The 27,896-nt window shown below is 48.4% G+C and overlaps 1 protein-coding gene across 1 annotated transcript; it reads right to left on the bottom strand.

Moving 5' to 3' along the window:
* Positions 1-1,732: 1,732 nt before the first annotated feature.
* LOC119180183 (casein kinase I) lies at positions 1,733-27,722 on the bottom strand. Its single transcript, XM_037431325.2, has 4 exons — positions 27,356-27,722; positions 21,104-21,912; positions 14,601-14,903; positions 1,733-1,900 (listed from the first exon to the last, which is right to left on the bottom strand). Exons 1-4 carry the CDS (start codon positions 27,429-27,431, stop codon positions 1,871-1,873), a joined length of 1,218 nt encoding a protein of 405 aa, XP_037287222.1. The 5' UTR covers positions 27,432-27,722; the 3' UTR covers positions 1,733-1,870.
* Between the last annotated feature and the right edge of the window lie 174 nt (positions 27,723-27,896).

A 27,896-nucleotide genomic window follows, 5' to 3' on the forward strand; every position in this document is an offset into this window, starting at 1 on the left:
CAGGCGCCACGGAGATACATCCAACAGGCAAAAAAAAAAAAATATACACAAGTGTATAACTGGGCACGGTTACTAGCCAGACGGAGATCTTGGCAGCCTGTGCATTTTTCCCTAAGCATCCGTGTTGCACACACTTCTTTGTACGAAGGGGGAGAATGGAGGGCATGGGAGGTGTAGGTGCACCTCAAAGCTTGGGACGCCGGTATCTCCGCTGTCATCACAGAGAACGACGGCACACAGCTCTCCAAGCGGATGCAGAAACTAAAATGAAACGCACATGACACCAACAAAACAGAGGAAGCGTAGCCCAATGCATGGCTGTTCACAAAAAGGGAGAGAGAGAGAAAGAAAAAAAAGAAAAAGAGGCCGTAGCTCCCACAATACCCACCCCATTACCAACACTCCCCCATTCGGATGTGAACACTTCGTTTCGCTTTGGTGCGCGCTTCGTGCACAGAGCCCTCTCCCGCCTGGGTTATATATATATTACACACAATGTAATTTACAGACCGGAGAAAGCAGCAGAACATTTTCTTTCCTATTCCCCTGAGTTGCCATGCGCCCCTGCTGTCGGAACAATGATTCGTTCTCGACAATGCCACAGACGAAGTCCATAAAAGCATTGACCAACAAGTTCTCTCCCCCCTTCTACCAAAACTAACTGGGTAGCTAATTTCTTGAGATTTCAGTATCTATGCACTGTTGTCGGGACGGCTCTAAGTAAGTGACTGATGCCTACCCAACCAAAGAAAAATATATTGCAAAAAAAAGGCTATTCACTGAGCCTGGGGAAAAATAAACAACATGCGCAGAGAAAGTGTGAGGTCATGGCGGACGGGATGAGAAGCACTAACAACTCTGCACAGAAAATACAGGGAGAAAAAAAGAAGCACACTCGTTGGGAGTAGACATCTTCGCAAGTGTTCATCGAACTCCAATGGAGCGCGGTCACTCGGGACTATTTTTTTTTTCTAGGAGAGTAGTCTCTAAGGAATCCAGAGAGAAAACAAAAGTTGGGAACACACCTTGAGAAAAGTGAAGCCACAGTGCCTCCACTTGAAAAAACATACTGCCAACACCAAACTTGGCACAGGCACATGCAAGAAATCGCAACGTAAAAGAAAAAAAGCAACCGGCCAGCTGTTCTTTTTGCGCTTGCTTAGAGGTACGCTGCTTTTTCTTTTAATGCTTAACGATTTACGGTCAAAGGGCAACAATTTGAAAAGTTCACTTTCCGTTTCAGCTGTCCCTGCCAAGGAGTTAAGTGAGGGCTGGGTGGGAGGAGGATGGGAAACACACGCACAGAACGGAGAGGCACAGAACGGAGAGGCAGAAGGAACGACGAAAAAAAAGTTTTTTTGCGGAGGGCTCATCCGCCACAAAACAAAACTTGCCCTCCCCACCCAAACGTCACAGAGTTCCCGTCGTCCACCCTAGTCGCAGCAGCAGACCCGCACAAAACAGACGGCAGCGCTGCTCGCCGGCACACCACGACGAGGAGACGCGCACGACGGCGACGTGGTTCGAGAGAACACGAGCCGCCACAACTTCTTGTTCCCTTGCAGATTGATGCACGACGGACCAGTCAGAGGCGTGGGCAGGTCGGACGAACCACTGCCGTGTGCGTAAGCCCCTCCTGACCTCTTCTTGACTGGACAAGCAAAGCCTCCTCCTTGTAATCCTCCTTGCAGTGTCAAATTGTTAACAGTCCCACATGAAGGAGCAACAGCAGCAACAGTGAACCTCCCCACCTCTGCCCTTTGACATTCGAACCCCTTGCAACAGGGGGTGGAAGCGGCAGTGAGGGGAGGGAGACAAAAATATTAATGTGGCGAGGGAGGACTCAATCGGTGCTTACGGTGCCGTCGCTCTACCTGTCCGACGCTTTTGCTACGCCGCTCTGTAAGAGAGAGAGAGAGAAAAAAGGGCACAGTTTCAAATATCGTGCCGACTGGCAACAAGATACTGCCACATGTCGATTCTAAAGAAACCTTTGGGCGTTTATAAACAGTTTCTCTCTAGTTCAGTCCAACTTTAATGGGGCGGTACGATCAAAACCGAAGCTTGCACATCTCATGTTCCGTTTCTTGTTACTAGTAGGCATGAAACACATCCCAACATACATGTATTCTCTCTATAGGATTTGATATCACCTCACTGACATAACAACTTTCAGTTTCGGTTTCTGGGCACCGAGATGGACAGCAACGCCGTGGTATAGAAAGCTTTAACGCCCGAGGCTACCAAGCTGAGATGAACACAATGCTGCATAGTCTGCTCTCACACATACACGTGCGAGCAACCATCAGGATGCTTTTCAAAACTCAATAAAGATCTCTAGTAAAAAATACGAGGGTGTCCTTAATTCTGGTATTCGCACAGATCTTAGCGAAGAGCAGGTTTACCGGATGTTACTGACAACCTATGATGCTTTATACAGCAACAATTGTAGGCTAGTTTTATTTTTTTTTAGTCACTGAGCAACAGCAGGGAACATTATGTTTAAAAAGGCAACGTATTCTTGAACTATGGTGCAGCCGGGAAGTAGAATACAGTAGATATTTTGCAAAAATTATGTGCTTGCATGGTTAATTTCGGCCCCCAACCCGTTCACAAGTTCACGACTACAGTAACTCAGTATGCTAAAGCTAATGCAGTCAATCCCGAATACATTGAACTGAAGGAGACCGCAATATTGTTTTCCCCTATATATGAACATTTCAAAATACAAAATATGCATACATAAGGCATTCCAGGCTTCGAAACAGTGTTTGAAAATCATAACAAGTGCTAACATGATTAGCTTGCAGTATGATAAACAAGGTGAGAACTTTGCAAGTCGCCACACGTTGTGTCGCAAGAAAATAGTCTGTAAACTTGTCTTCCTAATCCAATACAAAAAGCACAGAGCTTCCTAATATGAAAAGCATCCTCATTATTCCACTTGCTACAGATATTGTTTTTGCTACCTTGTCCACAAAATTAAAAGCTTAACGGCTTCGTGATCTGAGCATTTGCCTTTGGTGCCAGGGCATGGACTTACAAAAGCTGTGAACACAAACTTCGCATCACATGCGCTGCTCTTGGGTCGATGCTTGAGCCGATCTTTCCTTGGACAAACTTCCCACGATATCATGCTCAGCCGTAAGCAGAGTCCGTCAATACTTTTACCGGTGATGAAGATTCCGCGAAAGTTTGCTACAGAGACAGGAGCAACCGCTAGCGGCGCCCTCGCCCATGGCAGGGGATCTGAGCAGCCGCGGCGCTGCAAACGTATGGCATCCGCCGGAGCTGTGAAATGTTATTAAATGTAGCCGCGAAGGTTAAATACATCTTCATAGCGATGTTACCTTCAAAGAAACTCAGAAAAGCACTAATGCAGTGAAATTTAACATCAAATGAGGCCTTGAAGCTAGAAATTCGACGGCATGCTGATTTCACTGCTAGATATACTACAGTAAAAGCTCGTTAATTCGACACCCGTTAATTCGGATAATTCGGACGGCTCTATTGGTCCCGGCCAAAGTGCATGTTAATCTATGGGACCAAACCTTCGTTATTTCGTCGAAATTCGGCTCCGCAACGCTTAATTCGGACAAATGCTGACGACTGCTGCTACACAAAAATGTGATAAAGCAGCGCTGGCACCACTGGAGTGAAACCGAAACCTGAGTGGCATCGCCATCATCATCAACTAGTGCGGGCGATCGCAGCGTCAACGAACGTCGGCGTCTTCTTTCTTCTCCACTCAGCGCCTCCGACGCCATTTTCCCTTGTGTTGTCGTGTCGGAACCATCTCTTCTTGCGGAGTTCTCTTTTTCTTCCATTGTGACCGTATTTGCATGCCACCACCATCGTGCGCTACAGTGATGGCAACGCTGAAAAAGCAGCAGAACTACAACGCGAAGAACTTGGCGACTAAAGTGGAAATTTTGGAAGCACTGAAGAACGGCGAATCGCGACAGCAGCAGGTTATGACCAAGTACAACGTGAAACGGAGCACGTTGGGAACGTACGTGAAAAATGAACAACAGATTCGACGAGCCTTCGAAAGCGAGAAGTTTCATGCCTCTAGAAAGCGGTAACCGCAGCTCATCTCCGGCTCGAAGAAGCTTTGCTCCAGTGGATTACTGACTGTCGCAGCGCGCATCTGCCTTTGAGCGGACCTCTAAACATGGCGCAAGGTGAGAAGTACGCAGCAATGATGAGCATTGAATCGTTCAAAGCGTCAGAAGGGTGGTTTGCGAGGTTTAGAGAGAGACACGAACTTGTCTTCAGGAGTGTGTGCGGCGAAAAGGCCAATGTTGACGAAAGCGTGACCACCGAGTGGAGAAATGTGAAGCTGCTGGAGCACATCGCCACATATGAACCACGTGACGTGTTCAATGCAGATGAAACTGCTCTATTTTTCAGAGCTCTGCCTGACAAGGCGGTGACTTACAAAGGGGACGTGTGCATTGGTGGCAAGAAGTGCAAGCAAAGGATAACTGTGCTTCTTGCCGCCAATATGACTGGCATGGAGCGCGTGCCACTACTTGTCGTCGGGAAGGCGCTTAAGCCACGTTATTTTAAGAACGTCAAAAGCCTTCCTGTCGAGTACACAGCGAACAGGAAGGCATGGATGACATCGGACATTTTTCGCGGCTGGCTGCAGCAGTTGGACCGGCACTTCACGTTGAAGGACCGCAAGATATTTATGGTTGTTGACAACTGCAGTGCTCATAACTGTACAGTCGAACTGAAGAGCATCAAAGTAGTTTTTTTGCCGCCCAACACTACGTCTGCTCTTTAGCCGATGGACCAGGGTATCATTCACTACGTGAAGTCGAAGTACTGCAAGCACCTGCTAGAGCGAATGATCTTATGCTCAGAAGCTGGAAAGTTGTATCAAGTGGACTTATTCGGCGCAGTGTACATCATCGCCCACGTGTGGAAAAACACTCCGCCGCAAGTCATCGCCAACTGTTTTCGGCACAGCGGTTTTGTGAGGCCCGAGCATGCAGCAGTAGCTGACGATGGCATCGAGGAGGTGTCAGCAGAGTCCACCGACGATGACTGCCCGACTTTCGATGCTATCCTTCCCACAGATGTGACCTTTCAGGACTACATCGCGATTGATCATGGTGTCGCCACGAGTGGTCTCCTGACCGATCAAGAGATTATTAATGATGTCACGGGCGCGCATCAAGACCACGATTCCGACGAAGAATCATGCGAGGAGATACAGCCGCGACCTCATCGTCTCGGAGGCGCTGTTAATATTAGAGGACGCTTGCCTGAACACTCGCGACAGCTTGCGTGCTGTTGGCCGTTTGGAACAGTTAAGAAAAATTGTGATGTCAGCCGCAATCTGCGCGAAAATGCAGACGACAATTACAAAATACTTCAACAAATAAAGGTATGCTTATGCAGCTTAATTTTAAATGTTGTTTTCCCTGTTCATTCGTTAATTCGGCATTCGGTTAATTCGGACAGTTTTTTCGGTCCCGTGAAATCCGAATTAACAAGCTTTTACTGTACTGCTATAAAAGCATGCTTCTTTTTTGCCCTGAAGCATCTAGTGAAACTTTGTCGACCGCCCACAGTTCTTCACCAACTGCGGTGGTTCTTAGAACGTAGAACTTCAGTGGTTGCAAGTTGACAGCGCGTAACCTTTTAGGCTATATATACATGCGGTGTTTCTATATGAAGATATACCGTATTTACTCGCGTAATGAACACACTCGCATAATAAACACAACTTCGAATCCCCCCCCCACCCCGTAATAAATGTGCCCCCTAAATTCATCCGCTACTGGATCTCTTCCGCATTTTATTATTTTGTCACCCCCCCCCCCAGGCCACCTTGGCTCGCTCCCTCCCCCCACCTTCCCCTGTTGCTGCGTGCCGCATTGTTTTTCTATCTGTATGCAGAACGTCCTCATCTTATCTGTGCCCCAGAGCAGGGTTCACGGAACAGTGCAAGTGCAGACATCCCAGCTGATAAGCACCCAGCGAGCGAAGGTCACGAAGCTGCCCGCACCAACCAACAATCGCTCCCTGCGAATAAGAAAAAGCCCAACCATGCACATGCAATTTTTGAGCGACGACGACAGGATTTGCTGTTGTAAGGGTCATTCGTTGCTATTGTTGCAGGTTTCTGGGAAACCAGAAAAAATAGCTTGTCTTCAAGAAAATATCGTGACGATTTCCGCAACTTGGTAGCACCCCCGATTCTCGCTTCACTTGTTATCCGCGCGTAGAGGAACCTTTCGTGTAGAAGCGAGGCGGCGGCTGTGGTTAATCTTGCTGCAATGCTGGTTACTTGCTACAATGTTAAAACGGCATCGTCACGGTTGCCGTGCGAGGTTGCGCTTCTGGGTGACCCATGAGATCACAGCAGATATTGCGGTTAGACGATTGCGAGAAAAGATAGCCGCAAAATGCTTTTATGGCGTGCGCGCCCGGGAACAGTGGGCAGAAGAAAATGCCATCAACCACCGAAGATGAGTAGTAAAGTGCAACAAAGAAACTGTTTCCAAACAGTGTACGCGTATGTCAATTGTGAAAAGCTAAGAAAGCTAACCTTTTTTGCATTACTGCATTTTTTGCTCTTCCCGAAAAAGTTTTCATAAAATTTACACCGCATAGTAAACCCCCCTTCCCCCCCCCCAACTTTGCTTTGATTTTTCGAGAAAAAAGTGGGTTCATTACGCGAGTAAATACGGTATATCTTAAAATTGCCTTGTATTTACTAAACCAACAGCCACATTGAATGAATCAGTGCTTTGAATTTAGCAAGTGAAATACGATGTCATTTAACATTTGCCTAGCTTTCGTGTTTTGTTTTACGTTGATTTATCACTACGGTGCCGTAGCGCGTTCCAAGTTTGGTTGGCCCAAAAATATAGTTTCTCAGTCCTTTCTGCATTTTCCATGTTCTTCTTTATTGTTTTCTGTGTTAAGGGGGGACGTGGGTACTAAATTTTTTAAAAATTTTTGTTCAATCTTAACCAAACTTCCCTATCGAAGCTAGTTTTTCATGCTGATTTCAAATCTCTAATTTGTTTCTTAATATTTCGTGTGGTTTAGAAAATATGAAGGTCTGAATCTTGATTATTGCATACTTCATACGGGACTTCTTGGCAATTTATTCTTGCTAAATCCAAAAAATGAATGCATATTCCCAATGCTGGAGACTTGCTGTAGGGGGTGATGCTATTTTTATCCATTTGAAAGCATTTTATAAGCAAGAAAACGGACGAACACTTATGGTCACTATATTACTATAAATTTCTCTCACTAAAATCTTCAATGGTAATTTTTGAAGTGAAGCTAGAGAAATAGAAATAGCACCACCCCCTAGGTCATGTCAAGGCGAGTAAAATGATATCAACTTTGTCGCATTCACTCAAGTTTAACATAGGAAAAACCCCCGTAAGGCCGAGTGCAATGTGCAAAAACATCGAACTGAGAAAAATGCGTTTGAAGTTTCTAGCAACTTTAACTTTTGCTAAAGTGAAGCTACAGCGATATTAATGACATCATTCTGTAGCTATATATTATAAGATAAATGGCCATGCTAAATTTCACTGTACCCACCCAGAATACTGCTCACAGCTTGTTCTAAAATTATAAAATAGTCATTGACTCAGCATGAGAATTATTATTTTTTTACTTTGTGGCCATTCCAGTGCCTTGCAAGTGAAAGGAACACAAAAAAATCATGTAATAATGTTGTCCTTGGATAGACAATAGATTTACACAATGTTTAGATCTAAAACCAAGAATATTTATTTTTGCAAAAACTTTCACTATTTGCCATCATGACTGTTTACAGCAGACCAGGGCTGTAAGCAGAGTCCCCTGCTGGCTTGTGACGCTTTGAGAGTCTTTCCTTTATTGAACTGCTGTCGAGATACTCTCTTCGCGATTTTTGCAGCCTGCCCTTGTCCTTCTAAAGGCTGCGACGCACCAAGTCATTGCCAGCGCTGTAGCCCAGCTTCTCGGCAGTTTGCACGTTGCTCTTGGTTGTGCCTTGGTTGAAGCGGCTGATGGCTTCAGCAACTGCCCTTTCAATGCTCCGCAAGGATGCATGCTGAGTTTTGGGGGCCTGCAGCCAAATCATAGCGTGCAGGCTCTCACTTGGGTTCTGGGTGATCCCATCGCTGCACCTTTCCAAGAGGGCATTGTCGCTCAGCCGCCTAAACACAGGCTCGAATGCCTCAGTTACGAAATCAGGCAGGCCGTCCTTGTCTGGTGGCGGCTTCTCATTTTTCGCAAGAGCTCTCTGAAATTTGCACCAGGATTCAGGGCCTTCAGGGTAAAGGTCATGCTTTGGTGCCTCGACAGTTGAAGACATGTGGTTCAAAGTTGCTAGAACAGTCTTCTGCATACCTGGAACATCGTTCCTGTGGCTTCTCAATGCACAGCCATAGTATGACGTGATCTTCTTTATCTTTTGTTGCGTAAGTCTGCCCTTTCCACCAAGTGAGCCACCTTGAGCTTTTTTTTTTTTTTTCTCTATAAGGGTACGTAAGGCAGCTCCCATACGCTTGTGTACATGATTTATGCAGTCCTTTTTGGCCACTTTTATGAAGCCGTCCACCTCTTTTTTGTCGTATAACGAAGCTTGTGCTTTTCAAAAGACCGCTCAAACAAGCGTAATGCTGCCTCCACTTCCATCTGGCCAGCATTACAATGAACATTCTTCTGGCACAGAGGGGCATGCTGAATGAGCCTGGCAGAATGTCCTGCTTCTCCTTCCTTGGGTCCTGTGGTAGAAGCCAGGCAAAAATTCGATAGCACGATATGGTCTATCACGAGGCCACTATACATCTCAACAATGCAGCCAACACATATATGCGAGCTATGTCCACGCGTAAGTTAGGTGCCGTCATAAATGACGTCGACGTTTTCGGGTGCATTGCCGAACTCCGCATAGAGCTCCTTGACGCGAGCAACGCTCGCCGCTTCGCATTCGGCAGCAGTCGCACAGCAGGCTTCTTTCATTATGTTCATGTGGCTTTGGTAACTCTTGTGGTGAAGCCCTCGATGCGAAATATTCGTCCCGGCGAAGAAGTCCGACAGAGCCTTTGCCCCCTCGCCGATACTGTGGATGGCCTTCATGGCCCGCATATTAACTTCAAACGCTCTTCGCGAAAGTCACAACTGCCGCACGTGACTACGAGCTTCGAACACAGCCCGTACTCTTTCTTGGCCTTTGAAATAGTGACGCTTCTTTCATCGCATTCTGGGCACGCGACAAGTCCAAATAACGAGCGTATCGCCGCCAGATCAACAATATCAAATTCTGTCCCGTTTGCTTTGCCACCATTCTCCAGATCAATATCTAGTAACTCCAACTTACGTTTCGTCACGCACTGCGATGCGAGTGATGCCTTCAAGCCCGCTGCATTTCTCGCGCACTCAGCAAACTCGTCCCCCGAATAAAACGCTGTGTCAATGCGGTCTAGGATGCCGCTGGAAGTGCAAGATGACGATCAGACGACGACACAATCCGATGAAGTGCTGCTACAAGGCATAGGAGAGTGCACTGCTTCGGACACAAGCGGCCGCGGGCGAAATCGGCTGCACGTTGTCGGCTGCTTTCTTCTGGCGGGCGTTCCACGGATGCCTCCGTTTCTTGCCGTACGCTTGGCGCGTCTTCTTAAGACGAGCGTCTCCAATCATGCCGGCAAAAGACGGAAAGTCGGTGCGTCGGTCGCGTAGCACAAGCAGGCACGTGCGGGAAGCAGACGAACATTGTGTGCGAACGAAAACGGGGGCCGCCGAACAATATACAAAAAAAAAAATCGTGGTCAACTTTGGCCGCATCAACCAATGGGAAGCGAGGAACAGGGGGGCTCGCCTGGTGCGCGCGTGCTCCGGCCAATCAGCGGCATGAAAGGGGGCTCTGGAAAAGGGGCGAGGGCAGCCGTTCTGTTTAAGGAGGGATGCTACACCTTCCAAAAACTCTTATTTTTGCGAGTACCTCAGTCAAATTTGGAGAGCCTATGTAGATTTTACTGCTGATTTAAAAAATCTAATTCTTTTTTTGCTGTGACAATTAGTTTTAAAGATATAATGACCTGCGACTTTCTCAATTAAGGCCTAATTAGCTAATTAACTGTAACTTGGATATTGATGTGCAACCTATAGAACCAATTCGGTATGTTCACAGTGTGCAATAAAGTATAAATCATTGTTCTGGGCTATTTCGAAGCAAAGTTGTGGGATGTTGAATATGACATGAAAAATTTCCCCATCTACACATGAAACAAAAGATCCATTTAGAGAATTTTCTCCAAAAATTATTACAATAAAACTTACTTTACGACCCATCCACTGCATTTATCTTCGAAACAAAAAAGAAATCGTAATGATAACCCAGATAGAACAAGAGATATTGCTCCGGCATAATGGGAAGCACATGAAAATTGTCGTTTTGAGAAATCGAGGAAAAAACGTGGGCACACATTTTTATTGCAGAAGATGCAACAAGACAACCTCAAAACGCACCAAAAGCATAGTCTGAATGCATTCTGTGCTCATGCCTCCTCTTCACTAGCTTCCGGAGTTCCAATGAGGCTGTTCTTTTCTTGTTGGAGACAATGCTGCGACGGTGGTCTTTTTCTCTCGCTCTCCTGGCACCAGTACTTGTCGCATTCATGTCCATTTCACCTAAGATTGCCGTTGCAGAATACAAATTGCCCGTGTTGAAGCGCAGCACTGCTTCTGCAACAGCTGCTTCAACAGCGAACAGGGACGCATGGTGCTCCTTGGGGGGCCAAACTCCAGATTACCGAATGTAGGCTCTCGTTGGAGTTCTGCGTTTTGCCGCGTTCGCACCTCTGAAGCAGGGCTCTTTCCGAAAGCCGGGTATAAACCGGTAGTAATGCCTCTGCCACGTCTTTCGGTAGATTGTAGGCATGCCTGGGGTCGGGCTCACCCTTTGCTTTTGCGGCATTGTGCCGACACCATGAAGTTTCACCAGCTGGGCACAGACTGTGGTCCGAGCATTCATCAGTGGAGGTGACGTGGCGGTATGTGGCCATCACAGCCTTTTGCATCTCGCCCACGTCACCTTCATGCGATTTCAGAGCCCGGCCATAATATGTGCTCAGCCTGGTGATCAGCTCACCTGTGAGCCTGCCTTTCCCACCAAGGCTTCTTCTCCCATCGCACTTTTGTTTCTGCACCAGGTTTCTCAATGCGGTGCCCATCCGTTTCTGTACATGATTAATACAGTCTTCCTTCTGCACGTCAATGTAACCATACACCTTGGCGTCTTGTATGGCGCAAAATGTCCTAGAGTCTCCATCAGACAGCATAGTTGTGTAGCGCAGGCCATGGCGTTCAAGCGACCTCTGAAATAGAATTAGAGCCGCCTCCACTTCCATTTGCCCCGCTTTGCTGTTCGTATTTTTTTGGCATTTGTGGTTAGCCTTCCATTCTTGATAGCCCTCACTACTAGGCTTTGGGCCCACCTCGCAGCCTAGGCAAAAGTTGGAAAGAAAGACGTAGTCCAACACGTAGCCACTAAATAATTCGATAACTGTGCCCACGCCGATGTGGGAAGAATGGCCTCGCGTCTTCCACGTGCCGTCGTAGCTAACGGCAATATTGCCCCGGTGGCCGAAGCACAAGTCATCATAAATTGTTCTAACCTTTTCCGCACATTCGCTCATAGCGGACTCAGCCGCTCGCGTTGCAGTGGGTGCCAGCGTGTTCTTCAAATGCCGCTGAAACGTCTTGTGGTGCATACCGCGGTGTGAGATGCCCATTGTTGCGAAAATATCGTTCATTTTCGTTTGGCCGTTGCCGGTAGCCACCATCGCCCTCGAAGCGAGAAGATTTACTTCAAACGGATTGCACGTTTTCGTGCCGTTCGCGCGGGGCGAAGTCCATTCATTCGCGATCTCGCCGCACCTTTCACACTGCACTAGCACTTTCACGGCAAGTCCGTAGTCCCGATCCCCTCTGACGATCGTAGCCGGTCCATGGCAGGCTTTGCAACACAAGGCACCCATTATCGCGTTTGAATATCTAGATGCATAAGCAGATAAGGAGCAGCGTGGTCCGAGTCCTGTGCGGTTGCCTCGCTACAACTCGCGGTGAAAAAGTCAATTTTCCGTGCAGTTGCTGGCGCCGATGAAAGCCGGTCGAGCGTCGCTTTCTCCCGGGCATGATTTTCTTCAACTTCGGCGTTTGTCACCACCTTGGCGTCGATTCGTAGTCGTCCGGAGTTCGCTTCACCGTCATCGTCGTCGGAGGCAACGCGCTCGGTCGCACCATCGCTGAACGGCCGCGGAGCGTCGACACATCGTTCGTCGGAGTCAACCAAGGGCTCTGATGACTTCGTAGACTTTCTCCCACGACCTTTGCGTTTCCTGCGACCAAATGCGTGCACGGTCCGATACTTTTTTGCGTTTCCAGGCATGGCGATACGATCAGAAGCTTCAGAGTGCTCTGCCGATTTCGAGGCGTCACAGCGGTAACCCTTTCAAAATGGCGTCGGGTCGCGTATGCAGGCGCAAGCCGCGAGCTTCCAGCCAACCGGAAAGTGCCATTTCAGTCACGTGCGCCGTTTAGCCAATGGCAGTGAGCGCGGCTCTTCGTCTTTGAGGCCCCGTTTTTCGAGCCGGGGAAACGCTCAATGTTGCTTACTGAATAAAAAAAAACAGCTGAAAACGCGTTCTTTCAAACAAGACCGAAATGGCGCCGATCGAGCGCGTAGTTCCCGCGTATCGTAGAGCCGAAACCTGCGCTATTCGCCCTCAATTTAAAGGGCAGGACGCCCGTTTTCGGTTTTTTAAAGTTGAATAACGATAAAAGTTGATGGTATTCGGCTATGAAATTTTGTAAATAGGTGCGCAATGATGTCGGGAACGCGAAAAGAAGGTCCGCGAAAACTCGATCTCTCGGCTGATTTTCGGTCCCGAAGTGCCGCGTCCCCCCTTAAGCGATGCCATTTTGAAGGGTGGCAAAATGCGCACAAAGGAATCAGCTTCAAAACAAGCCAAAGATGGCGGCGATCGGCCGACTGCCTCACCAGCAGCGTGCGCAGGAAGTTTGAACGAATTTGACCTGCCGTGGGTTGTTTTGCGGCTCCCGTGGCGACTTCATAATCAATATCAATCCACTTACTGATCGAATTCAGCGTTCGCAATTTGAGGACACGTGCTTATAGGTCTAAAAATTTTAAATATTGCATTTTTTCAAAATCGACTTTTTGGCCATTTTTCACCATTCTAAGACCCGCGTCCCCCCTTAAGTGGAAGGTCTTGCATGCCTCCTCAGACGTGAAAATTGACTGCCTGCGTCCGGCACCAGCGGAGTCAATGTGACGCAAAACGTTTTCTCGTGCCCAGGAGGCAATCATATCGGAAATTAACTTTTCACGCTATTACAGCTTGCGCAAGTTATTTACAGCATTTTGGTGCAACCACTTTTGCGCAGTCACCCTAGCAAACATCTATTGGTGGTGCTGAAGTCTCTGGTGCATACAACCGATGCGTGCTTTGATTTTTTTCAAGCTTTGAGGAGCTGCATGTAGCTCCGCCCGTTTGGCATGTCACCTCTACACTTTTGGTCACCATCTCACTGCCTGTACAAAAGAAAACGAGCATTTCACTCATTGAGCTTTTGCATTACCTACTCGCATGCGACGTGGAAGAGGCGGCCAGCTTCAACAGTCTCCAGCTCAGCAGACAGTTCCCAGCTACACTTGGTAGGCGGGCGAGTTCTGCACCTTTTTGCACTATGCAAATACGCTGCGAGGCCGTGAAAAATCCTCGGCACAGCGTCAGTGGAAGTTGCGGAACGCCGCGCGGTGACTTCACAACACCACCTCCGATTAGCCACTGGTCTACCTGAACGTCACTTTCATCCAAGTGCTTTCGCACATGCGCATATTCGGGGAATCAAATGTGAAACCACTAGTGCCTTGTTGCGGCTTTGCGCGCTTCCACTTTTTCCGCTCTTCCCCGTCTCTAGGCAGCGAGAATGTGGAGACTTTTTCGTCATTTCTTTTGTAATTGGATTGACAACCAGGTCCTTCTCAATCTTCAGGCACAGGACACTAGGCAGAAGAGTAATCATACGGTGAAAACTGCGCGATGACGCACCACGATATCATGCAGTGAACCCAAAACGGCACCAGCAGCCAGCTTCCCTCGGGTCTGCCACATGCCCCGTGCGAGTATGCAGCGCCGCTTGCAGCGCACAAAGCTCTCCCATAGAGTTTCTTACCCGAATGCACTCTGCGTCCCCACTCCCTGACTTTCGCGGAGCGCGGGACCGGTTCGCTAGGAAAATGAAACGGCGGCAATTCCCTTTCTTTCCGAAAGACACTGCCAGCATGATTTGGCCCTCCGGCAACGTGACATCTGGACACCTCCAAGGAGCTGAGTTCCACCTCCGAAATGTCTGTTCCTCCGCGAACATTACATGTGTTGACTGGGACTAGGCAACACATCCAAATTACCCAATACAGTAAATTAGTGAGCTTCCACTGTTTACACAAGGTAGGGGGGGGGGGGGGGGGGGCAATCAGCAGGTGCTCAAGGAAGGTGGTACACGCAAAGCTTACGGGGGCAGCAATCCACCCGCGTCTCTACCTTTGTGAGAGCTCCGGATGCGGCGTTGTGGTGGTCGGCGCCCTTCCTCCAGGGGGGATAGGGGGGAGACGCGGGCATGCCGTGCTGCTCGCCGTTCATGCCGGTCAGGAAGGTCCCTCGGTAGGGAGGCCGCTGTGATCCCGACGCCGTGGTGGGGGGCAGGCCCCGCGAGGCCGCCGTCGACGCGTGGTGCACCTGCTGGGCTCCTCCTTGAGCCCGGTGACCTCCTTCGGGTCCCCCCTCCGCCCCGACCACCCCCGTGGCTCCGGCCTCGGCACCGCCAGCCTGGCTCCGATTCCCGCCCTGCAAGGCAGAACAGGGTGTCACCGGATGGGACGCTCGCCGCATGTGTGATCAGCCTTTTTCGTACACTCTTAAAGGGACACCGCAAATAAACACTTCATGTCAGAGTGAGAAGTCAGAACTTGAAAACATTTAATATGTCAATGTACACAAAGCAGCCTTGTAGTAATTGTGAAATTAAGGTAAACGTAGGACACAATTTGAGCCACCAGCCAGACATTCTGGGACAAGCCGAATGACATAGTAAGGCATTAGTAGACTTCATGTCAGAGTGAGAAGTCAGAACCTGAGAACATTTAATATGTCAATGTACACAAAGCAGCCCTTTAGTAATTGTGAAATTAAGGTAGACATAGGACACAATTTGAGCCACCAGCCAGACATTCTGGGACAAGCCGAATGACATAGTAGGGCATTAGTAGAATTAATCACATGTACTTAAACGACCCATTAGAGAAAAATGTTTCAGTGCATTAGAAGACAAAAAAAAAAAAACACAACTAGAGCATTTCAGTTTGACTCCCAAATAGAAGAACTTCTCAACGACGATCGAACAAGAGAAGGAGTTATGAATCAAAGGGACCCGCCAGCCTTTGCTGTAAGCCATATGAAGTGAGAGATGGCAAAGGGGTCATTCGTTGTCCATTTATCGTGTAGTAAAATACCAGGTGGCTCGAAAATGAACTAAAATAGACAAAAACACCTCGCTGCTGGTGGAGGCCGAACCAACGGCCTTCGCATCTTCACCGGAACATTTTCCTGACCGAGCCCCAGCGGCTGTCATTCCCTGTCCACCATCCGAAATAAACTCTAACTTCATTCAAACAAAGTTGGATCTTGCAACAAAATCGGTTCATCGGTTCGTTATATCTGAAAATTCGCTAAAAAGTATATTCCTACCTTTTTATTTATTGCAAGACTATTCTTAATTTACTTTGTTATAACAGATACTTGGTTATATTCCGGCTCGTTAAAACGAGGTTCAATTGTATTCCGTAAGCCCAACTGTGAGAACGTTGGCCAGCACTATTCATGGCCGTGGTGGCAAATGTGAAATGCCATTTATACACAGATGACGCCGCAGCGCATTTAATTTATGTACGAGCTACAAAGACCATTCACATTAAAAATTTGCAGTTGGCGACGATATCGCCAGCATGTTGGCCATCAAAAAAAGGCCCTCATTAAACAGATTGGTCTGAGAGCTACAGTTAAATCTCGTTAATTCGACCCCCACTAACTCAAATTTTGGTTAATTAGGCCACACATCTGGTCCCGTTAAAAATGTACATTGTTCTACAATTGAAAACTCTCATTATTTCGAACAAATTCGGCGGCGCTTCGGTTGAATCGAAAGCCCGACCACGGTCAAGTCACAACAGGGATTCTGTCAGCGGATTCTGTCAGCCAAATCGACGGCGCACCTGAACAACTTTGGGGTCAGATTGCGGCTTCTGAGATTCAAAACTTTCTCTATGGGTAGTACATCACAAAGGCACCCCCCCCCCCTGAAAAAAACAAAAAAACAAACCACGCGGTGGTTTAAACAACCAAAATGGAAGCCAGTGCATCGCGACTGTCATCAGCAACAGGCAACCTACGGATTTGCCTTTTCTTTTTTTCTTGCGCGTCGAACACATCTGTGTGACTGTTGAGTTAGACTGCTCACCTCTAGTGTGCTTTAAATTATTTATCTGTACGTGATCATTGCCATCTGCAGTCTTACTGTTTGCTATTTTAAAAAAGTACACTGGCTTTCATTTCGTTTTTATCACCGTGCGTTTTTTTTTTGTGTGTGTGTTTGTGTTGTCTATTTCGCGCGCGCGTGACCACCGCGCGACCTACGCTGGGATGGCTTCCCCTCCGTCTCCTGCGGCCCCGACCGCCCCAAATCCCGCAGCGGAGAGGGAAAAGTACGGAGCAAAGGATTTGGCTGCGAAGGTTAAAATATTGAAGGCATTTCAACTGGGAGCATCTCGAAAAAAAAGTGATAAAAAAGTTCAATGTGAAGAAAAGCATGCTGAGCACTTAAGTGAAGAACGAAGAGCAGATTATGCAAGCGTATGACGGGGACATGTTTGGCGACAAAAGGAAGAGGCTTCGAACGGCAGCGCATCCCAAGCTAGAAGAACCACTGTCACGATAGATGTGCGTTTCGTGTAATGCGCATTTGCCCTTGAGCGGCCTCCTTACTGCGCACAAGCAGAGAAGTTCGCGGTGACCATGAACATGCGTCGGAAGGCTGGTTCTACCACTTCAAGAAGCAACACGGGCTTGTGTTCCGTGTGTGGTGAAAGAGGTGCAGTTGACGAAAGTTTTGTGCAGGACTGGCAGTCTGGACTATCCGTGCGTCTTTCTACGTACGAGCCGTGTAACATTTTCAACGCTGATGAGACAGCGCTGTTCTATAAGGCGCTGCCTGACAAGACAATCGCTTTTAAGGGGGACCAGTCAGCTGCGTCAGCTCGAACGCCGCTTTGCGGCCAAGGCTCGGAAGGTGTTGTTCGTGCTAGACAACTGTAGTGCACACACGAAGGTGTCCGGGCTGGAGAACATTGAACTGCTATTCCTGCCTCCAAACACAACGGCTTCACTGCAGCTGATGGACCAGGGAATCATACAGTTCGTGAAAAGCCGTTATCGATGGCAGGTACTTGAGCGGATGTTGCTCAGCATGAACTCAGGCAACCAGTACGAAGTAATGGCGAATTCCACTGGTAGATCCGGAGCGGCTACCGAAATCCTGGAACGAGCACTCCGATTGCACCAAGCCAGACCTGCGAGTGGAACTTCTGAGATCTGCGCCGGAAATTGTTTACACAAACGTCACCAAACCAGTCCTGAAAACTTCGACTTAGCTGATTATCTTCTGTCGAGACTTTGGCCATGCACACGGCGGGAAAGCACGTGCGGCTCGTCCTCGCTGCTGCTACTAGTGCTTTTGCTGTCGTTCAAAGCGAGAAGCAACCAGCAGCAGCACGCCCAACGGCATCAAACAACGCCATTTTAGAAATGTGAACTAGTGCAGAGGGCACTGCCTTGAGGAGAAAAAAAAAAAAAAAAAAAAAGCTCAAGGCAGCTGCAGGCAACGGTGCTGCCCGAGTGTGCTGGAAATGACGGCAACACTTTCTCGGAGTTCCAGCGAAATCAGTCTCTGTAAGACGGAGCACACGGAACGCTCTGTCACGGAGCGACTTGCTCCTAATCTACCAGCGGAATGCAGATTCTCGGCCGCGGAGCAAAAAAACTTGTTCCCGCTCGACAAGTGGAATTCCCCATTAGCCTGTTAAGCGCAATCCACATGCTGACATACGTGTGGAACAACAAACTGCCTACAGTAGTCGCAAACCGCTTTAGGCATAGCGGCTTTATGTACTACGCTGGTGATCCAGGGGTGGTGGCCGATGAGGTAACTGGCGTCTGGCGAAGAGCAAGACGGCCGCTATGTGAGCATCATGTCAGCTGGTGTGCCCCTGGGCGATTACTTTGGAATTGACTGCGATGTTGCCATGGCCGGCACAGTGACCGACGGCGACATTGCGCCAAAGTCTTAGACGGAGAAGGGGAATTGGCTGACGAGGATGATGCTCACAAGCGTTCATGCCACACTATGACAGAGGCTGCGCATGCGTTGGCCGTTTTGGAGGACATATGCATGCTTTCCTCGGAGAGTGTGCACGGACTAAGCCACCTGCAGGAACTTCGCAAAATTGTGACTTCATTGCACATGGCATCCATGAAGCAAACCGCGATCACAGACTTCTTTAAGAAATAAAAGACTGATGGTATAGGAGACATTTTTCAAGTGTTTTGTTCGCACTCACGATAATTTGTACTTTCGGTTAATTCGGACATTCCCTCCGGTCCTGTGAAGTCCGAATTAAGGGCGTTTTACTGTATTTTGGACACCAGGAAATAAAAATAAAAAAAGAACGCTCATTTTTCACAGCCCATTAGAAGGCAGGATTATGAAGAATCGAGGGCAAGTTGCTAGCAGCAGTGCTTGGGCTAGAGGGGAGAGGTGAAGCTGCTCATATGAACAAACAAGCACAGGGTTTCCTCTCTAGGCCCGCGAATGAGTGTGTCCACGTGTGGTAGAGTAGCGCACTAGCGCGAATTCACCAGTTTGGTTGCTGATGCAATGGCACTCACGCATGTGACAACTTCCCACTGTGAACGTGCTTTTGTAGAAGTTACCCAATTGATGAGTACATTCGGGCCAACTGGTGTGTCTCTACTCAACTTTGCGCGAAATGCCACATTCTCGGGCTGCTCATAGACTGGCGCTTAGTCCTCCCAGTTTCCAGTCTGGTGTTCCTATGAGTGTTTGATTTTGCATTCTTATCACAGTTGTACTGGCCTGCTCCAATGGTACCACCAAATTCTTGAAGCCCGCTCGGCAAAGAAAGTTGAAGCAGAAAACTAGTCGGAGGATGATGCATGTGAAAATTTGCCTCCCATAACGCCTACAGTAAAAGTTCTATTCATGTGGCTGTGGCGGTCACACAAAAGACGTACGTACTGCTTTTTCGTATAACAATGAAAAAACCCTGTAACATTTTTCACCATTTTGTACAAGCGCATTCAGCTGGTAAAGCGATTCCCATGGATCATTTGCTGACCAACTTAAGGTCTCTGCGTCAAGTGTGTAATTTATTACAAACCATTAAACATGCCAATTGCCACAGGGCGCAGCGTGCCGAACAAGTTTCCGATTTCTCCCTACCATTTTATCAGGATTATACAGTTGCATGAAGCACTGACGACCATTTGGATATGTCCATTGAGGTCACCGAACGTCCGGTGCACAGTGAATGTCATTGCCCTGTACTACACAATGTGATCCGACTGTGCCACAGCGTTTATGTTTATCTCAAGGTTTTGTTTCTTTGGATACTATAATTGCCCAGACTGCATTATCTGCAAAAAGTCTAGAGATTGGAGCCTTTCAAGGTGCGACATCATGCAAGGCATCTGGCTAGCCAAGTTATTTCAGGTCTTCGGTACAGTAAGTGGCAGGCTCTCACCAGGATTCCCCCCATCTGCAACTCCTCCACTGAAGGCACAACCTCATTGGCCGAGCTTGTGTTTATCCGAAATCTTTCTCAAATACTTTGTTCGCATACTTGGCGTTCACGGATTGTTGGCGTGGTGGAACGACTGGCAGTGTTGCGGCATTCAGAGGAGCAAATCCCAACTACACCCCGATGCACTTCCGTCTCTGTCGAGGGCGCTGCTGTCGCTAGTGACAGGTGCGAGTTAGCGAGTTAATGATGAAAGGCTGTTTTGAGAAAGAACATCGATTATCCAAGCTGCCTTGATACAAAGCAAAACTATGATGCAAATGATCTATCGATGCTACAGCTAAAACGCTAACAAAATTTTCAAAGAACTGTTTCAAAGTACCTTTAAAAGGAGTGCCATGTTGGGTCTCTTAATTAATGGTGTTACATATTACAGTGTAGCTCACTGAGCTCTGAAGGCCAGATAGAGAAAGGGGGCAAATGCAATTCAATCCCCAGTCCACAATTATACGAACCACACCACTTCTAGTTCAACACTGAAGTAAGGCAGAAGACCCTCGTGGAAGCTCACATAAATAGGCTGGTGTGTGAAACCAATGTTCGTGAAGTGTACATAGAACAGCAGAAGCTTTGCGGAAGACAAAACGTTTGAGAAAACTAGAATATCATTTTGCATGGAAGCATCACTTCAAAATAAATTCTCTAGCCCCTTGTCAGCATCGCAACCTAGATTAGAAGCAATAAATAATAGAATAGCGATTCCGGCTAGATGTGGATCTAACGCCCCATACTTTTGCCTCTAAACATCTCATGGCCTTGGCCTAGGACCTTAGACGACCACAGGTTTTAGTAGCATTGCATGTACTGCGTCGTGAAAACGCGCTGCCACATGCTCAGTGTTGTAGTGCAGTGCACACCACACAAGTGAAACTACAAACACAAGCAACTGAGGGCGACGATAAAACACACACTATATAACGAACATCTCTGCATGGACGTCAGCAACTAAAAATGTGGCACGACTTTGCAACTGAAACTTTGGCGTTTAGCATAAGCACACATTTAAAAATGGCACCAATGGAAACTGCACGAGCTTTGGCCAAAGAAGGTGTGTACAGACTACTACGAATTATTCAAACAAAAAGGTAGGCAGAGGGCCCGTTTGTGCGTACTCACAAACTTGAGCATGTTCCAGTCAAACACGTAGTCATAGGTGAAGCCCTGCCTATGGAACAGGTTGCGTAGGAGCTGCCGCAGGTACGAGTAGTCAGGCTTCTCGTCGAAGCGCAGCGACCGGCAGTAGTTCAGGTAGGTGGCAAACTCCGAGGGGAAGCTACGGCACAGCTCCTCGATGGGCGTCGACATCTTCTTTTCGCTGATACGCTCGTACTTCTGCCGCTTGGTGGCAGCCCGCAGTCCCTGCCAGGGTAGGCTGCCACGGTTGAAGTACATCAGCACGTAGCCGAGGCTCTCCAGGTCGTCCCGGCGGCTCTGCTCGATGCCCAGGTGGGTGTTGATGGAGGCGTAGCGGGCCGTCCCCGTCAGGTTCTTGTTCTCCCGGTAGGGGATGTGGTTGTGCGTCCGCGAGTCCCGGTACTTCTTGGCCAGGCCAAAGTCGATGATGTACACCAGGTTGCCCTTCTTGCCCAGGCCCATGAGGAAGTTGTCCGGCTTGATGTCGCGGTGGATGAAGTTCTTCGAGTGGATGTACTCCACGCGCGACACCAGCTGGTCGGCCAGCAGCAGCACCGTCTTGAGCGAGAACTTGCGGTTGCAAAAGTTGAACAGGTCTTCGAGCGACGGGCCCAGCAGCTCCATCACCATGACGTTGTAGTCACCCTCCGAGCCGCACCACTTGATCAGAGGGATGCCGATGCCACCCTGCATCATCTTGTAGAACTTGGACTCGATGTGCAGCTGCGGGTGCTTCGTTTTGATGCATTCCAGCTTGATGGCCACCTCCTCACCCGTCGTTATGTTTGTCCCTGCACGGAGAGAGAGAGAGAGAGGCTAGAAGAATTGCCCACTTTCACAACACGAAAGCTACCGAACAACTAAGCTTTAACCACGCGAGCGTATGGGATTGTCTGGTGAAATGGCTAACCTGCCCCTGCGTGGCACTGGAAAAACATGCTGATGGGACACACCCGACCTGAACAACTGTTAGGTCGGGTGTGTAACAGATCGACCAAGTGCTGCACTCTGTTTTTGCACTCTACTCAACCCAAAACTGAGTGACATTGTCAATAATTTTGTTGCCTCCCTTACCAGAAGCCAAACGTCTAGAACTGCAGGTGTTAGAGAGATTTGAGGCCAGTAAACTCGTCGGCTCTGTTGCCGCACTTGAATTTATATTTCAAGTGCGCTCGCAAGATGAAAATATGACAGGTAAGATAACCTGGTGACCACAGGATGTCTTCAATTACAGCACGATACAGTGGCTGAACAGATTTTGTCAGTCCATCATCATCATGAGCCTGACTACGCCCATCACAGAGCAACGGCCTCTCCCATGAACCGCCAATCACAGGCTTGTGCTTTCTGCTGCACGTTATACCTGAGAACTTTTTAATATCATCGGCCCACTTAACTTTGTCTCCCCTTTGTGAGTTTGCCTAATCAGGCAATCCAGTCAGTTACTCTTAATGACCAGCTGTTATCCTGCCTACGTGCTATGTGACCTGCCCATGTCTATTTCTTCTTCTTGATTTCAACTATGATATCCTTAAAACGGTTTGTTCCCTGACCCACTCAGCTCTCTTGTCTGTAAAGGTTACACCTATCCTTTTCCATCGCTCGCTGTGTCATCCTCAATTTGAGCTGAACCCTCTTAGTAAGCCTCCACGTTTCTGCTCTGTAGGTAAGTACTGGCAAGATGCAGCTGTTATACACCTTCCTCTTGAGGGTTATTGGCAGATTACTACTGATGATTTGAGAATGCTTGCCTAATGTGATCCACCCCCATCCTTATTCTTCTAGTTATTTCGCTCTCATGGTTCAGCTCGGCGGTTACTACCCGTCTTATTCTTTTACAACTTCAAGCGTCTTTCCACCTATCGCAAAGTGCTGTTTCTGTCAAGACTGTCCCACATTACTTTAGTTTTGAGCATATTAATTTTCAGACCCTCTCTTCTGTTTTCTGTGTCCAGTTCAGTAATCGTGAGCTTTAATTCGTCCCCCGACTTATTCATCAAGGCCATGTCATCCGCGAATCACAGGTTACCAAGATACTTTCCATTAACTCTTATCCCTAGCTCTTTCCAAATTAGGGCCCTGAAAGTTTTGTCCAAAATTGTTTCCAATCCCTGCACTTTGTCCAATAATACCTTTTTTGCCCAGTTCCAAGAAACTTCTGCCATTTTTCACGGTTACCTCATGTTGGTATGCATGAGCCAGTTAGTCGGACGGAAAAGTTCCGTGGGCAGGTGTGAAAAACACTTCACGTTCGGCTACCGACACCGATGTCACCGACTAGCGACAAGTCCTCAACAGTGGTTGCATACACGCTACTCTTATTGTGTTCTTAGCAGTTCGACGCATGCACAAAGCCTCCTTGTACAAACCCAGATCTAATCTAATCTTAAAATCTGGCCGGGCAACCATTCACCCCCATTGCTGCAGCTTCTTATCTATTTAACCATTTCGTGTTGTAGGTAATGAAGCTGTTTACTCCGCCTTGGAAACTTTCCCACCAGTGATGCAGTTGCCTGCAGATTTGATGCCAAGCATGTGCACACACAAGAAGACTTGGAAGACTAAGTCCAAATAAAGTGAGCTCAAACTGTAGGGCATCGTGCAGAAGGTAGGGAAAGTGTTGCTGTCATCTGTGACAGTGTTGACAAATTCACTCAACAAGAAACTGTTCGGTGCATAATTCTTGGTTAATTATATTAGCCTAGCTTAGAATCGTGTATGATTATATATATATATGCCGCAAGGCGAAACTTGTAATGCTGTGGCAGAGTTACAAATTCAAAGTACATCACAATAGCGTACAGCTTTGATTTGAGACTGTATTGTCGGTTTATAATTCAGTAATAATATCTGGAGTCTTACAACCGGGGCCTCACCACATGCTCTGCTGTTGGTTTCAAAGTAGCGCATGTGCAGTGACCAACTTCGGCCTGATTTGAGACTCTGGTGTCAGGTGCTATGCGTCAGCACTGTACAGTAAGTGTCATGCCACGCTGCCATAAGTTGTGCATTGTCCAGTAAAAAATGGCTGTGTTCTGGTTTGCCGACTTGCCGAATGTGAGTGGCAGGTACGTGTGACAGAGACAAACGGCATGACGGAGCATATCAGGAAACATGTGGTTACAGCAGCAGTGTGATGCTACGAGCTGCTAAAATTCTCGAACGCATGCCGGTAAACGGGAGAGGATGATGACAGCAAATACTAGTGTCACCTTGCTTAGATTAGACATGGATCAACAATACATGGAGCCCGAATCCCAATTGAAGAGCGTTTGAAAGCTTGGCTATGAATACTAATGCCATCCACAGATGCTACCTTGTGTTATCTACAAGCTTTCATTCACACCTGAATTCTGACAAATGTGCCTTGCCAGTTGTATGACAATGTTTGACACCAGACTTCTACATGTTCTTGCACAAATGGTGGCAGACTAGTTGCTCTGGACAGGGGCGATTCAGACTGCACAAAAAATTGTATCAAACACTAGGCAAGCACATCTTTCTTGTCGCACCAAGCTGTGCACATCCAGTCTCGGCCCACCAGGATTGTTCTCAACGAATTGCACTAGATCTCAAGTTCAACTATCATCCTACTCCATGAGATAACGACGTATGAATCGACAGTGCATGCCGTAGGTTTGACGAGGACTACATGTCGGGCAAAATTTACGTTTCTAGTCCAACACTAACAGTTCCGAAGTTAACGCCAGACTGCTCTGCTAGACGATATTTACGTCTTAAATGGCACTCGACTGCGAATCAGCAAAACGTGACTGCAGATTCTTAACTAGTGCCTTGCAAGCATTTTATTTTTCTTTGCCAGTTAGGGGTAACGCATGGTTCCCTTATAAAGGCAAGTGTTTCATTCAGCTGCGTAAACATGTGTCCATGCGAGCGAACTTTCGTCTGTCAGAGTCAAACGTGCTGATACTATTACGATCTCTATTCAATGTAGCAGCACCTCAAGCTGTGTCTTTGTTGACTTAGCACTGCTTTGTTTTTAAGGAAGCATTACCAATGTGTCCGGCGAACCAGCCTTTCAATGACGATGGCGGAAACACTTCAATAGAAGCTTAAAACTAAACCGCACCCTGTAAACACTGTGCCCTCTACAACACTGCAGGCACAGCCGAATCCAGATTAGTTGGGCAATAGCGACCAGCAACACTCTACTTTTCAGTATAGTGAGTGACAGAGAGAGAGAGAGAGAGAGAAAAGCAACCCCGAATCTGGAATTCACAGCGGTGAGTCACCATCGCCAGAAGGACAAGACGCGCGGCGATCGAAATAAATAACATAAAGACGCAAGACGATACACCGCGCGTTCCGGCTTTCACCGAAAACACAACCAAAACTGAAAAAAACTCGCGTTTTGGCGGGCCGATGAGGCGGGTTCGCTGGAGGTTGTAAACGATATCGGACGCAAACTAACCCGACTTTCAAAGCCACCCCCGAGAAAAACTCGCGGTAGAAGCAACGCGAGACGACTCCCGACGTCGGCTGTTGGTTGCCTCCCTTTTATCAGGAGAGCAATTGGGCCGCTCCTAGGCAAATAATGCCTCGACCCGACCCAGACCTTCACCTTCGAAGGCGCAAATGTTTACGGGTTAGGTTTTTCTTCTATTTTTTTTTTCTCCTGTTTCTGCGTCCGACTGGCCTCTTTGTGGCGCGTCGGCCATCATCGGGGTTCTTTCTTTCTTCCCGGCCTGATTACGAACTGCGCACTACGGGAAGAGGACGCGTTGCTACGGGTCTCATTTGCAATGAACGCGGCCGCCGAACAAAATGAAGAAACGAGAGACGTTTCTTGTCTTTTTTTTTTTTTCCACAAAGCACACCACTCTTCAACCAGTGGAGCGCCGATCGAAGGCAGCTCTCGTGGCTCCATTTGCATGGCAATTTAGTTGCACCTCTTTCTCTTACGAAAGATACACCAGAGGGATTAGTCGGTATTGACCGAATGTTTTCATAACAGTAGCGAACACGCAAGAAGAATGTAGTGTGTAAACTCAGCGTCTAGCGGATTTGTGTAGTCTTCGCGCACGTTCGCAGGAATTGTGAAAAAAGAAGAAAAACGCCGGGCCCGGCAGAAGCGACGACGCGCTCAACTACGGACTAGAGAGCGTCTCGTAAAACAAGCTGACAAAAAAAAAAAGGAAAAATGCCACCAAGAAGCGTCAGCGGCCAAAAGGGCACGAGATTCTCGTAACGGGGGCCACCACCGTATTCCGCGCAACAAAAACCGCCCACGAACGAAAACGCACCTCAATTGTTCCCACGGGCCAGCGACCATCTTATTCGATCAGCGAAGCCTGCCCTGCGCGCATAAACAGCTGAGCGAGGGCAGGCAGGCGACTACCGCCGTGGTCGCGGATCCAAATTCGGCGACTGCCGTCGCACAGCTGACCGAAGAACCGAGCGCTAGCTCGCAAGAAAAACTCGACGGGGGGTAGCCACCCCGCTTGCTTCGCCGTCCGGTACATGACGAAAAAAACGCCTTAGTTCGTTATTTTTTTTTTTCTTTCGCGAGTCCTATCGATTACCGGGAGGTACGGGGAAGAGGGCTATCTTCTTTTGTTATTGCAACTCGAACGCCACACACCGTTACGAAGAAGGCCCTTTCGCAAAGGCTCTCTTCACCCCGCCCGATGTCGGGCGGCGAACGATTTAAAGATCTCCCTCGGCTCTGCGAAACAGCCACCTTTTGAGTCTGACAACATCGGAGACGACCGAAACGGAATCGCACATCCCTCCCAGACTGTCCACACCCGCGGAAGACTTATTTGGATGCTCGCCTCGAAGCAACTAAACAAGCACCACAAAGACGATCGGGAGAGCTCGCTCTTATTCGCCACACAATCGTAGTGCGACGCAGCGAATTTCATTTCGACACTGCGCGCTCTGAGAAGACTTCGACGGGAACAACGTAGGCGACTGAGCAATCGAGGGTACTTTTTTTTCCCGTCGCGTTTCGAGACGCCCAGTCAGGGTACAAAGAACTCTGATGGGGCCGACGGTCGCTTGCCCGAAACGGAAGAACAGGGCTCTGTTACGATACTGCTGGTTCCTTGGCGTTTGAAGGCTCGACAGAGTAGGCTACTGGCAAACGAATAAACCCAGAGTCCGGAAGGGCAACAAGGCGACGTCCAAAATGGGTCTGGGTCATCGTCAGCTGAAACAACTGCCCGAAGCTAAGGGGGGGGGGGGGGTGCAAGAAAAGGGAACGCCACTTACCCAAATAAATATCCCCGAAGGATCCGCTGCCAATTTTCCGTCCGAGCCGGTACTTGTTGCCGACTCGAAGCTCCATTTCTCGTGAGGCCCCCGGCCGGAGAGAACGAACTGGCGGTGGTTTCTGGTGGGGGGATACCCTGTCAATTTTTTTTCAACGAAAATACGCCGCCATCTTGGAAGGACAGTGGGCGATTCTGACAACAATATCGCGACTCTTCGGGGGGCTTCACCTCGTCCACTGGTCGCTCGGCCGGCTCCGGACCTGCGGCACGGTGTTAGTCCACGATCGAAGCACCGTTCTTGTTTGTTTTCATGCTGCTGGAGTCCATCCGTTGCGAGGATTCTTCGGATTTTTCGCTAACATCGCACCACTCTTTTCCGAACAAATCTTGTAGCGACCTCTCTGCGCATGCGCCAGAAACTCCGCACAAGCGAGCTCCCGGATGAACGTTGCCAGACCAATTGCGCGCTCCGAGGCGGCGTCGCTCATCTGGCGTGCGCAGAGAAAGAAATTGCGCAAGGAGCGATGTGAAATCGCGGC

Source organism: Rhipicephalus microplus, chromosome 7 (assembly GCF_043290135.1).
Source record: "Rhipicephalus microplus isolate Deutch F79 chromosome 7, USDA_Rmic, whole genome shotgun sequence".
Lineage (NCBI taxonomy): Eukaryota > Metazoa > Arthropoda > Arachnida > Ixodida > Ixodidae > Rhipicephalus > Rhipicephalus microplus.

Coding starts and splice junctions, on each gene's coding strand:
- LOC119180183 (XM_037431325.2), bottom strand. CDS start 27,431: ATGGAGCTTCGAGTCGGCAACAAGTACCGGCTCGGACGGAAAATTGGC. Junction 21,913..27,355: donor CTTCGGGGATATTTATTTGG/GTAAGTGGCGTT, acceptor CTCTCCGTGCAG/GGACAAACATAACGACGGGT. Junction 1,901..14,600: donor CATCCGGAGCTCTCACAAAG/GTAGAGACGCGG, acceptor TCTCTCTTACAG/AGCGGCGTAGCAAAAGCGTC.